Below are 14281 nucleotides of genomic sequence, written 5' to 3' on the forward strand. Positions count from 1 at the left end.
TTGGTGCTGTTTTTTACAGTCTGCCTAAACTGGAATAAATGTAAAAACAAGGTACCAGTTGACTGTGTGTTTAGGCAGGTTAGAAACTTTGTTTTAAATATACGCTTAGATGATGTACAGCACAATAAAACTGACTGAGGCCTGCAGAATTTACTGAATACTTTACTGGACTGACCCCAGAAACAAAGCAGACAGTAGTACACAGTAGGGTGATGTATTATAAATGCATCCTTTTCACAAGATCTCTAGTGATTTTGCCCACAGTTTCTTACTTCTAAGTGAGTTATCACAAGCCATTGATTCCTTACAAAGGTAACAAGCAATAAGACAAGTTAACCTGGTGCTATTATGAGGCAATAATGTTGCCATCAGTGCATGCAACCACTGTATTTTGTTCATTTTTCCCTCAGGCACAATATAAAGAAGACTGATCACATTTTTCAGCCACTATTCCACAATTAGACTGCATGTAAAATGCATAAACAGCAAAAGCATGCTGCAATTTAATTCTCTATTAATCTGGATGATGAAATAAAGAGACTTCCATTAAGACATTAACTTTTTAAGGACACAAATTAGAGAGAAATCAAGACTATTAGTATATTCAAACCTGAAGCTCAGTTCCCTTTTGACACATCAGTGTAGGCCAATATATACTGATTTAAATATATATTCTTACTTGAAGAGGTCAAAAAATCATCAAGATTTTCCTAAACCCATTACAAAAAAGTCACTGGCAGTTGCGCTGTCAAGACACATGAAAAGCTTTTTTATGCTTCCCCTCTCAATCCTTCCCTGCTGTCTATATATGGTATGCTATCTCTGAACAGCAAATAAAACTGTGTAACTGCACCATATAGAGACTCTGAAGCAAAGTACAAAACAGCTAATTGTTTTAGATCTATGAAGGACTTGAATTCTGGTCCTCCAGCAATGGAGCAAGAACATTACACATCGTTTAGTTTCCACAAATCCATCTTAATAAGCAGAGTACAGTGGCACTCACAAACACTGTCAGGTTCTAGTTTTGATGGCATAATTCTTGTTTCAGATACGCACACATGTGGCAGGCATAAAGCTCATTAGCTGAACAGCAACATGGACCACACAGCCTCTCATTTGCAGCCAGCTGAGCAGCTCCCTTGAAAAGCACTGGCATTTTATGTAATAACTGAAAAGCCAGGAGGAAGTCACAATTGTGTTCTCAGGCACGACGTTTTAAAGATGCAATACATAAAAATACACCTTCCAATTCTGTCTTTGCAACTACATATTGTATTGAAATGAAACCATGTACTAAATTGATGCACACTAACCTGCACCACCAACAGACCCCAGTATCCAGTCCCTTTCCTTCAGAGGGATGGACAAGGGAGGCCATTATGCACCAAAGTTTCCTTTCATGAATCACACTTCCTATTTACTTCACACACGCCAGTTGCTCGGAAGCTTCCTCATTAACTCCCATCTACTCCCCTAAATCCCAGCGCCTTTAAAATTACCTACAATGCACTCACAATAATACTAGCAAATCATAATTTGGAGAAAATTAATGGTTAGAGAAATTAGCTTACAGTGAGTTTCAATTTTCTGTTTATATTCCCCAAATACACAAAAACATAAAAGGATTTAAGGTAGGAAGTAATCAGGGATACAGAGAGAAAAAAGCCAGCATAAAAACTGTGTTTCTATGCCTGCTGTGTTGAACATCACTATTCATGTACCAAAACAGAAGTTTCTGCTGAACTTTAATGCTCACTGCCAAAGATGGAGCACAAATTATGTCTTTATAGCATCTTTGCAATCTGTCTTTGATTTCAGACCCACAAAATCATAGTTGCAAGAGAAACTACATTGTATGTTGAAGAAAAATATTTAAACTAAAATTCTGCTTTGACATTACAATACATTCCATTTCATAAATATATTTAAATGATATTGTAATAGGCTTGAAGATAATGATGATAAAGTGATAACAGCACAACGGAAAGTCATCTACAAGTGCCAAGAGATCCATAAGGAAACAGTCTCAACACAAAGTCCCACTTTTGTAATAGATACAATGATGCAGTCGCTTAGATCAGAAGCAGTGCAAATGACTACCTACCTCTTGGGACAGGAATGGAATGACTTGTGCACATATAGCATTCAGCCTCTTGACAATTTCTGCCTGTAAGTCACAAGAAAAAAGAAGTTCAATTACGTAAATTCTCCAATGCAACTGTCACCCATGAACTCTAAAGAGACATTTGTTTTCTTTCAACTCTGGCCAAGAGATGTTCTCAAAATAACAAAAGTGTTTGCACAGGAATCCCAATGTACTTAGGAAGCTAGTAATTTCTGGCTCAAATATTCTCCTTAAAACCAGTATTTCGAACTGATACAAAGTGTAGTTAATTTTGATTACATAATCACAGGAATTTAAAGAACAGAATCTTCAGGAGATGTAACAAAAAAGATAAACAAAATTCTGTGGATCAAACAGAACTCTCTCTTATGACGCAAAAGGAAAGATCACTTCAAATAAGAGCAATGCCATTGTAAGCAAAAGGAACAAATACACCATTCACTAGTAACAGTGCATATCATGAGAACATTAGCATTGCAATATACAATCTTACTGATAATTATTCTACCATATATTTCAGGAAGGAATACTGCAGCCTTGTAGCACACTTCTGCTGTTATCTATTCTCCTGGTTAGTAGTAGCTACTTTCATGAGGCAACTGTAACCACAAATCAATAATACACAATGTTTTATTTTCATATCAGAGATCAATTCTCTGTATTCAATCTGAAAATCTCAATAGAGACCGAGCAGATCTGTTTAAATAATACAAGAATTACAGCTCCAGAAGCAGAATATTCAAAGCCACACAGACTTTCCTACCATAAATCATAATTTTCTTACACTAAATTCTAACCGGGATCGGTTCCTCATTTTACAATCTGAGAGAATGCTTTTCCTCTTGCAAAGTCACAAATCATGGGATGAAGACATACTAACATGCAATTTAGCATTCCTTCTTCTAAAAGCAAACCTTCCAGCCTTTTTGCTATGCTGTCTTTTAAATAGCAAACACTTGGAAAAGAATCTGTAGATCAGAAAGGCTCACAAGTAGCACTAAAAAGTCATCAGTTCATATAAAATAAATCTGGGTTCAAGGAATATTACAGTTAGAGAGCTAAGTAACCAGCAGATATGGTTTGCAAGAGGTAAGAGCACATGTGAAACTAACTCTGCCCCCTTGTGCATACTGTGTGATACACATGACTTAATACATGCTACTTTGGAATACACTTCTCCCTTTCTCTGAAATCCATCTAGATTCCCATATTTATTATTTACTATTTACATAGTAAATACTATTTATACTATTTATTTATTTACTATTTATATTGCAATTTCTATGTTAAACTGTCCTTGTATCTCCTCACTGGTATTTACTGTTTATGCAAGTCCTCATATCATTAAATTTACACATTTTAATGATTTTTTTCATATTTGTTTACTACATCTTTTCTATTTATTCAGCAGCATATGTACCTTATAATATATGTACTTTATAATATGTTCTGTTCAGCAAAAATCTAAATTATCCACAAATTTCAAATACATCTATAATATCAGATATCCCACAAGGCAAAACTTAAATATTCTTTTTAAATAGACAGCATTCACTACACTAGTTGACATGGAGATTTATTAACTGCTTGTTACACAGAGCAGCACAGGGAGTGACAAGTTGTGTGCACCTAAGCTTCAGCCAGAAAGGCTACACAATCCAATACAGCATTACTTGAACAACAGCATTTGATTAAGGAAATGTAGACTGTAATATAAGGCACAGCTGTAAAGTACCTGTTCTTAGTGGTTCTTAGTCATTTCCAAATTTTGGGTTCCAGCCACACTGCTATTTTTTTTTTGAGACATCTCATGAGTGCCCTAAAGCCAGTGAGAAAACTACACATTCTATTCTTCAAGGCTTTTCCATATGAGCAGAAAATTCCCCAGTGACCCTGTCTTGGGTAAGCTGAAGACACTCTGACCTGCCATTTACACATGCGCCTTCGTTAAAAAAAAAAAAAAAAAAAAAAAGGCACATCGTGCTTTCTTCTGCTGCAAAACAACTCCTCCCCATCTTTAAAATGCTTGTCTCAATCTTGCTTGGCACAGCTCCCCGGGGGCAGCCTTTGGAAAACCCCTTTTCTACCACAGCTACATCAGCTAGATATCTTTACTGCAGTGCTAAGGAACTGAGAACAAAACCAGCTCGAAGAGCCATGCAGGAGCTCAGCATCTAATTTTAAAAAGCTTGTAGATTCATAGATTTTAAGGCCAGAAGGGACTGTTACAATTGTCTTATTTGACCTTCTGGGTAACACAGGCCGTAAAACTTCACTGACTTCCCCATCAAACCCGTAAATTACTGTTCAGCTAGAATATAGCTTAGTCAACAAAAATAATTTTATTCAATTTACTTTGAGGCATTTCTTGTCAAGTAAGGTACTCAACCACAGATACTTCAAGTTATTTCAGTTATGATGCTTTTCTTTCAATCACTTCTCTCCCCTCTCCCCAAGAGATGTATGTCTCCCTTCTACGGCTCTTCTGGCCAATGTGGGCTGAAATATATTTGCTCAGTATTTATATAAAAATTCACCTCTGGCAGATTCCAAACCTGGAAAATGTTCAACTAAAAAGAGTTTTCTAAAAAGCTGTAAGTAACTGAAAACAGGTGGCTGAATATGTACAGTTACACAACAGCAATAAATCTCTTGATATCAATCCCACTGGAGTGCAGAATGAGTCCTTGCATGCTGTATGCAGGGAAGTGAACTGATGGAGACAGAACCTAGCTCAGCCTACAGAGAAGAAAAATAGCTGAAACACGTTCAAGTGATGTCAAAACATCCCTCAGCAGCATTTCTCTGCTAGGCCAATCACAACAAAGCCAAAAAGCCCTTGCTATGACGAAGTGTTCGCATTTTTTCCTTATTAAAACAGTCTTCACTTTCCCTAACAAAAAGCATCCCCAGTTGCTTTTATGGTTATGCATACAGTTATCATCCTCCAAACTCAGGCAGCAAGGAAACAGCCCAGCTGAGCAGCAGCAGACTGCAGAGACACAGCATAACTGAGACACAGACTACCTACCTTTGGAGACCACATGCAGTCTAAAGGCATAAAGGAAAACACTGTGTACATGCATAAATGATAGGAAGGTACATGTTCTGTACCAAGAAAAGTCTCACACCAGACATTTTCACATGGTAAATAGGAAGTACACTCTATCTCAATATTTCAACTGTTTCGACAATCAACCGCAGGAGATAATGCCACAGCAACAGGCTTGATTGTCTTCCACAAAACATACAGGAGAAAGGAGTTAGCTGCCAGAAGCTAGTTGGGTGGGATTCTTGAGATGCTGCCGTGAAGCTTGAAGGTGTAGGTACTGATGACATAGATTAGCATCTCAGTAGACCTATTCCTAGTACCCCTGGAGGAAGCCTGGAAACTCATTCTTTGCCTAAGGTACAAACTCCAACACAAGGTAAAGCACAAATTCACATTTCTACTCACACACATTTTTACAACTCTACATTTGAACAACAGTTCAGGATTTCTTTTTTCTGTTAGGCATCAGGTCAATGGGTTTTTCATGATCAGTCTAACTGCCAGGAGAAGGAGAAAGTATGATTTCATGAAATCAGGCATCCAATTCCTCACACGGAAAGTCAAAGCTGCCTCAGAAACACGTCTGCTTCCAGAGTCATCTAATTTTACCTCTTTTGTCCCACAGGACCAGGCTTTAGAGAGGCTTCATTTATTTACAGGCCCTTCCACTGGGCTTCAGTTATCAGCCAGCAATGCTGTGGACACACACACTTCTAATGGCCTATGTTTTGAAACCAAGTCTAATCTGATGGCGCAGTGCCCACACTCCTTTTCCAGCATAGCCATTAAAGGATGTAGGTTATTGCTGTTGTCACCATTGATATTTGTCATTGTAATGTAATTAGGGCCCCAAAATGATGCATTACAGCCCTTGGCACAGCTTCTATTAAAATCTTTTCTTCTGCTCACTGAACTGCAACCTGCTTTCTGATGAATAACAGACAGACAGCTTTAGGGTGAGAAACAGATTCATCAAAGTAGTATTTTCCAGCTCTGGAAATAAAATAAATAAATAAATGAGTACAAGGGCAACCTAAAAAGAAAAACACAAGGTGGGGGGGTGAGGGGGAAGGAAAGCAAACAGCGTACTTGAATTTCATCTGACCACTTGAAATTCTGATTGCATCTAATGAATCTTTCTCAGGACAATATATTCCCAGCCTGTGAATCACATGGTTAATCAGGGCTCTAATCTGCTATCCATCAGCCTATGCCAGCACTGTAAATTCCAATTACATTTATAGGTTATGTGGGTCATGCATTCCCAAACAACTATATTCACAGATATCCCATGTAAACTGGCACATTTTCTGAAATGCTGTTGTTAGTGTTACTGAATGTTATAATACTATTCAAAGCTTTATGAAAGCTCCTGATAAACAACTGCTAAATTATTGCCTGTGGATACAGCGTGGCGCTCTGAAATAGCATTAATGGCCCAATAAAAGGGTGACTGTTCATGCCAAAATATAAAAAAGATAGCTTTTGCTGCCACAGTTTGTCAAATCTGTTAACAAACACCGACACTTCTATTATTCCTTTCCCTGAACACAAAAGATGCTTGGTTTTGCATAAAAACACACCAGCATGGAACCAGAAAAGATGAAGGAAAGGCAGAAAGGAAAGGCTTGTGCTCAAATCGCCTTTGTGCTTAGGTAATGCAAGCTTGTATTGTTTGCATCCTTTGGGAGACACCTACAAGACACTGTTTTAAAAATTTTGCTCTCTTTTCATTGACACTTAGGTGGCATCATTTTAAAAAGAGAAAGATTAAATATTTATTAACTACAACGTTTACTTTTTTCCTTTTTTCTGCATATGAAGAGATGATAATAAATCACTGTGGCAGAATCTGATCCCAGTAAAGTTATGAAGACCCATATCAGTTAACAGTCCTCTCAGCATTGTTGCAGGAATTCAACACAAGAGCAAAAGCTTAAGTTTCTGATTCAGACAGTGAAATCATTTTGACCTGAAAGTTAAATGCTACTTTATTTCCTAAATACACCCAAAAACCTGACACCTTAAGTTCAGAAGTGCCTATAAAGCGTTCTGAAAAATGTTCAAAGATAAGTCTGTAGATGAGACTATACCTTAGGCCACTTGAGGTGACCCAGTAAAGCTGGTCCTTGGAGTACAACCATGGTTCCACAGCTATCAGCTGCAGGAAAAGAGGAGCATGTGATGGACTGTTAGAATCCTAAATCCCTTTCAGGATGGCAACATAATGGTTTAAGTCAATTTACCCTTGCCACACACAGCTAAAATAGGGCATAAGCACTCAGTTAAATATGCTCACATGCCTTAATTAGCATTTTAGCATACGTCCCAATTCTTAGCACTGATGGAGATTAAAAAAGAAGCAAGAGTCATACAAACTCCAGTTATTAAAGTATTCAGAAATGTTCTAATAGATAGAGAGTTCAGAATAAATTTGTTGCTCAAAAATATCTATTTGCACTCCCTTCTTCCTGGGGAAAAAAAACATCAATTATTCTGTAGAAAAAAGAAAATTGGGATTTTATTTATAGCACGTAAACTTTGGGAAAATATTTCCACTATATTTCACAAAGTTCCATGGTTATTACAATTATAAAAAATTGCTGGTAAAGAATTACCACTGGAGGCTCTAGGTTTGTCAGTGGAATGGAAACAAAAGTACTATATATGTATTGTTGAAATAAACCAGAATAATAAAACATTATTGGGAAACCCATTTCAGCAGCCAGTAGGAAGAAGAATATACGCAATTACGCTTTCAGAAAAATAATCTGCAACAACTGTTATTTCAGGTTTAATTTGTTCTACACAATGCAGCCTTTGCCAAAAAGATCAATCTAGTTTATTAAGTGCTTACCAAGAACACATGCACACACCCTAAACAAGCATTTCACAAATTAGTGAGAACAAAAAAACATTATTACACTGTATGAAACATATCATGACTCTGAATAAAGCAAGCAAAAAAGCTAATCTTAGTATTTCACAGAAAATTAACTCTTCATTCATAAAGAAGAATGTGTTTTGTTTTAATCACAGACTTTTGTCTGGAAATGCTTACTCCAGTTCTACAGAACTGGAGGAAATACTACAAGCCTTGAATATAAAATTTCTTTTCAGCCCTAAAGGAATGGTGTTTAGGAACCAAGACACAAAGAGCCTACCCTTGTAGTCAAAGCAAATGGAGGGAAAAGAACTTCTTACCTTCTGTGGTAAGAAGGACACTAAATAAAAAAGATCTTCTTCATCAAGCCAAATTGCTGATGTTTAGGAGAAACAATTTTAGCAATGCACATACAAGCAATCACCACCACCAGACTGCCAAATAACCACGAGTATCATTCTCCACCTCACTTTCCTACCAACTTTTTTACACACATCTCAGCAAAGCTCATAAAGTGATGTAACTTTCCCTTTGCAAGTTAATTCAGTGTTTTGTAAGTTATTTGTCTATTCTGCAAAAATACTACAAACAGCAGCATAAGCAATAAACTGGAGTGGAAGAATTCTCAAAATCAATTTTCTAATGTACATACTGCTCTGTGGGCTGCTGAAGTGAATTGATAAGACACAGCTTTTATTTAATGTCTCAAGAATCACATGGAGCTGAACTGAGCACAAAAGGATACATCCTGAGTCATTCATGATTAAGACAATGAAAAGCAAGTCAACTAGGGTGACATATAAACATGCATCAGGCCTGTCACCTGATGAAGTTGATGGTATTTTGTTAAAATCAACTTACATTAGCAAGCAGGGAAACAGAAATGCACAGCCTGGAGAATACCAAAGTTCTTCAGTTGCTCAGGCAGCCATGAAGCTGCATCCTGCCCTGCCCTGATATATGTACCTGCAGAGCATCCAATAAAAGGCTGTAAGTGGAACTTGAAATGACAAAGATTCGCTTCAATTTCCCTTCCTCAAAGGCAGCAGGAAACACTTGCTGAAAAATCAGACAGAAATGAGTAAAAGGACACTGCCGCAGGAAATGCTGTTTCCGTCAGTAGAGCTCTGAAGCCCTCTTTAAGGTACTATGCCTTCACCTACCAGCAATCCTCAGCATTTCACAGCAATACTTTTTTTGTGAAATATGTCCTCGTTACATAGGGATGAGAACTTTCCACCACTCTCTACCAATTTTTAAACTGTGACTTCACAGTTAAATACAATGCAGAAAAAAAACGTTTTAAACTTACAGACCTATGGCACCACACTAAGGCAGCTTCAGCTCGAAGTTCAGTATTTTGCATCTGTTCCCTAGATGCAATTAGTTCAGAATTTCCCATTTTAATCTTTCTCATAACTGCTGAAAGACAATAGCACATGCACAATCTCTTATTACGCAATTTCTGCCCTCACACTCTCTGCCAGAGTCTACCACAGCTCTGCACCTGCTGGAAATGGCACAAGCCAGTCTGAGCCTGTCCTTGCAGCTATATGCATATATTGGTTTTAGACTTTAGTTTTAATTTAGTTAGGGGAAGAAAAGTCTCCTATGTATTTATTTACATCACAAGTTTTTTTACACTTTGTTTCACCGGGGTGACAGGAAAACTAGTCAGAAAGGAATACTGCAGATCAGTAGTTTTAATGCTACATCATAAAAAATTAAAGACAAGAAAAGATTGAGAGAGCAAAAAACTGTTCTCTGTAGGTCTGTGTTTAACTTGAGGTGGTGGCCTTAACTGCTCTGAAAAAATATTACGGTGGTAAGATTTCATTGAAAAGGTGAAAATATCTATCATTTTAATCTAAAAGAAACCCTGCTTTTAAAATTTACATATATTGTGCTCACAAAAGAGGGTTCTGATTTTTAAAAAATAATGTTACCATAAATACTGCAATAATTTTCCCCATTACAAAATGGAACCATCAATGTCCACTTCTGATCCTTGCCAGAAATTCACTTTCGTCTGCAAATACATATAAAGGAAGACTCATAAGTAGCTATAGGTATCTGTTATCTTGCATCCACTCTCTGTATTAGGGCTACACTGCTTACTCCAGAGCAGCATGCTTCAAACATTAATCACTTAGAAACTACCAGAGTTGAGAACTGCAAACTGCAAAGATTGTGACAGATTTCCAGTTGCACATAAAAAGCTTATACTTTACAGTCCTGATACATGCAGAAAACACTACAACCAGTGGCAACATACAACAGTCTGCAAAGAAAGAAAATTAAGTTTCTCCAGCAAGTATTGTGGTCGTACAGGTTTTAATGAACTACATAAAACCAATCAATAAACTGATAAAAGAGGCAATCAGAAGTCACCCATAAAAACAAGAAATACAATGTGACTGCTGAACTCAAGTTTATTTTCTTCCAAACTCATTTGGAAGCCAGGAAACAGTCCTTCTACATCAGGAACAAGACTACTATTTCTCTTCCACCTTTAGTTTCCTTTGCCTGCCTCAGCCCTGCAGGTTAGGAAAGGTGGAGTCCATAGTTTGTCTGATTCATTGATAGACACACTTGATTGTGTTTGCTTCCAGAAAAGAAAATACTAAGAATAAACACTAATCTGTTTGGTGGATTTGTTAATTCCATTTACAAGAATTCTGAATGCTTGGAAACTTTGCTGTGTATTACCTTCAATTATTCACTTCTTCTTCCTACCCAGCAATTTCTCAATACATCACAAACAGCAGTCAATTAGCTCAAAAAATGAAAAGATAGAAGGTTTTTATTTAAAGGAAACAACATTTTAACTCATAGCCATTACCAAGAAAATGAGCAATACTCAGATGCAATTTCTTCAGATTAACATAGATTTTAGTATTTGAAACAATAGACAAAAATATTGCCCCTTTTAAACCAATACAGAACAGCACAATTTAAACATCCCTGAAAGAGATGAAAAGTCAGTGCAGCGGATTCTGTGGCAATACTATTTTCAAGTTTCAGTTTGGAATCCTGGTAAATACAGAAACTCAAATAAAGTGTTAGTCTCCCACATTTTAAACCAACTGAAGTATGATACCTGCTAATTCTTTCTCAAGATAGAGAAATGATTCATACTCTATCAAATCCCAGTTGCTGGAATACAGTGTTCTCATCTGGGAAGCAGAATACATTTAAGACACCTATCTCCCTTTCTGATCTAAAGAGTTTTTTGCTTGTTAAATCAACATATTACAAGTGCAAGTTTACTAAAATATTATGAATGTATACATAGGACACATTTCCTTTTACTCCAAATTTAAATGCGAGTTTCAGCTTCAGGCATTGGCTCATGATTTCCTCATGCTTGAGATGGCAATGCCACAGACCTACAGAAGGACCAGCTAAAAACTTCCAGTACCCTGTAGGTCATGGCAGCTTGTCAGTAGGAGCTTACACCGTGGATGACACAGCCAGTGAGGATCCCAATTCCCTTTCTCTGGAGCATGTTGCCCTAAGGGTACAAGGGATGGTGCCATGAAGTTGGGGAGCTGAGCAGAATAGCCAACAAGTAAAGACTGGACATTCCTCACTTGACACATTTCAGTATCATCTCACACTCAGATCATACTGATTCCTATTTGCATTTTTAAAGTAAAAGACTTGCTGCAACCAGCTCAACAGGACGGGATTCCAGATACAGCAGAACACTGCTTTCTGAAGAGGAACAACCACAAAAAAAGACCCTAGTTCAAAAAGACCATAGTTCCACATATTTTCTTCTATCAAGAAGAAATTATTGATATGAATTGCCATTGCTCGTAATTTCAATCATTGTTCATCATAACTACCTCTGCTGAAAATAACTCTTCCAATTTCAGCATTTCTGCAATTAGGATTTCTTGCTATTTTTCCTCCTAAGTGAAGGACAATGAAAGAATAAGTCTTTTAAGTTTTTAACATGTGAATACCTAACAAATGGTAGTTTCACTAGGAAATACCTCTAAAATAATCAGGTAGTTTACAATTTTCTTCTCAGCCTTCCTAAGAAGACATACTTGCAAAGCAAATGCTAAGACATTTGTAAGACATGCATGCTTAATATGTTCACAAAAATTCACTTGTCCAAGACAGCTGGATACACTAAGTACATCTTGGTGTTCAATTCATTTGAATGGCATTTCCCCAGTAAAACTCCTAACAGAACAGACAGAATCTGAATCAAGCAACACCTAATGGCATTTATCTTTAAATTACATCAGCATTATTGAAGTTTTCACACACTCTTCATCTAAAACGGATTTCAACATAAAATAACTTTTTGTAGAAAAGCAAAGTTTAAGGCAATGCTGTAAAAAGCAGAACAGAGGAGGAACAGAGCAAGAAGAACTATCTGGTTAGGAAATGCAGATTTCATTAAATGTTTTCCAGTGTGTAACTTCTGTAGTATTACCCTTTGTGGAGAACTACTATGAACTGCATTAATTTCAGACAAATACTCAAGACACACCATATGTTAAATGTGCTTTTCATGATACTACACCTATAAACTCTAACAAGAGCATGTAGAACATGGTAAACACATGAAATATAGGGGGTAAATAACTCTCTAAACAGATTAACCATGTGATTAAAGCAGTTCTCCTTAAATATGTTCATATTAATAGAGGCATGAGTCAGAAGAATATTCCTTCACAAAGTTGTACCAGTTTCACACTCATGATCCTCTACTATAAATATGTTTGGGCCAGAAACATGGATTACACACTCACCAATTATGATGCACCTAGACAGAGAAGATGCCTTAATCCATAGAAGTAACCCTTAATCCAGTTACTCCTTTTTGCACGACCTTCTATTGGTAACATTTTTGTGGGCATGTGATAAGCTAAGCAATGAATTTATCACACGGAAGCAGAGCCCACTTCCAAATGAAACAATTACATTTTTTCAAATATACACACCATCCCAGGACCAGTCTACCACAGGGCTGACCTAAATGCAGGATCACCCCTCACATTACCACTGCCATCTTCTGCCCTCAAAGTGCACAGAAGACTTCAGCCCTAGACACACAAAATCTCCAAGGTGAGACTTTTTCTGAGCACTCCTTTGAGTCAGAAAACAAAAGCACAGTTAAGAGACCATGCAACAGCATTTCTGTCAAGCTGCTCATTTTATTAGAGATACCAGTAGTTCTCTGGGCAAGATAAGGCACCCTGTTTCACCTTCTCCACTACACTGCCACCAAGTCACATTGGTATCAATCATATCCTAATCTTTTCACCTCTCAGTTTAGAATCATGACTGGCTTAGCCTGAAGCTTCAACTAACCTTTAGAGCACCTGTTAGATATCTGGTAAATCAAATCACCAATATCCAACATCATAGTGAATTCAAAACAATAAATAAATATAAGCTAGTGCAATTTAGTGGCAGACATACCAAGTCAGTAATGGTCAAATGAAGAAATTAAAAATTGTGGTCAAAAGTGTTAAGAAAAACCCACACTCACAAAACAATGTATTTTTCTTCAGTCATAGCAGACAGAATGGGAGACAGCAAAACCACATTTGCATGCCCTGCCTGTTGTGGATTTAATGGATTTCTGGCTTTTTGACATGGAATAATTCTATGGTTTACCAAAATGCAGTCTCTGGGCTTGTTAATTTCATATTTAGCTTGCTAGGTCTGTAATCTTGCCACTCTTTTAATCAAAAAGGTTTCAGGCAAGCATTTACATGAAAAATACTCATTCAAATCCTAGCATTTTACCCACAAAAATACACAGAGGTTGGATATATTCTGGTTTATGAAAATCTGTTTTGCACAAACTATGATAATTATTCCTTTTTGTAATAGCAGCTTCCCATGACAATTAGAGACTTAGTTGTACTATTCTGTTTGCATTAGGAACTTGCCAGAAATATACAAGAAAGGAAACTTAAAATTACTGAACTACCTACTAATAGTTTGCAAACCGGCTTGTGTAAAATCATTATCTGTTTTCCACAAAAGAGGCAGAAAATGCTGGGAGGAGTAGGATGAAAAATAGGTTTGATGACAAGCAGATAGCTCAGACTGTGCTTCCTTTGTGGGAGCTTCAGTGAAGATGTGAGAATAAGTTGGAAAATAGTATACTTCAATATAAAGTGAAATCAGTTTAAAATTACTGATTTATATATTAAAATAAGTCCCTCTTCACTACTATAACACA

At 37.0% G+C, this 14281-nt stretch overlaps 1 protein-coding gene across 1 annotated transcript in view; it reads right to left on the reverse strand.

Annotated features, from left to right (window-relative positions):
- Positions 1–14281, reverse strand: part of LOC102045627 (transducin-like enhancer protein 4) — a 95693-nt gene that overhangs the window by 64615 nt on the left and 16797 nt on the right. Inside the window, exon 3 of the mRNA XM_031056868.1 lies at positions 2108–2170. Coding sequence (XP_030912728.1) covers positions 2108–2170 — 63 coding nt within the window. The remainder of the gene's footprint in view (positions 1–2107; positions 2171–14281) is intronic.

This window comes from Geospiza fortis, unplaced genomic scaffold (genome assembly GCF_000277835.1).
Source record: "Geospiza fortis unplaced genomic scaffold, GeoFor_1.0 scaffold12, whole genome shotgun sequence".
Classification (NCBI taxonomy): Eukaryota; Metazoa; Chordata; class Aves; order Passeriformes; family Thraupidae; genus Geospiza; species Geospiza fortis.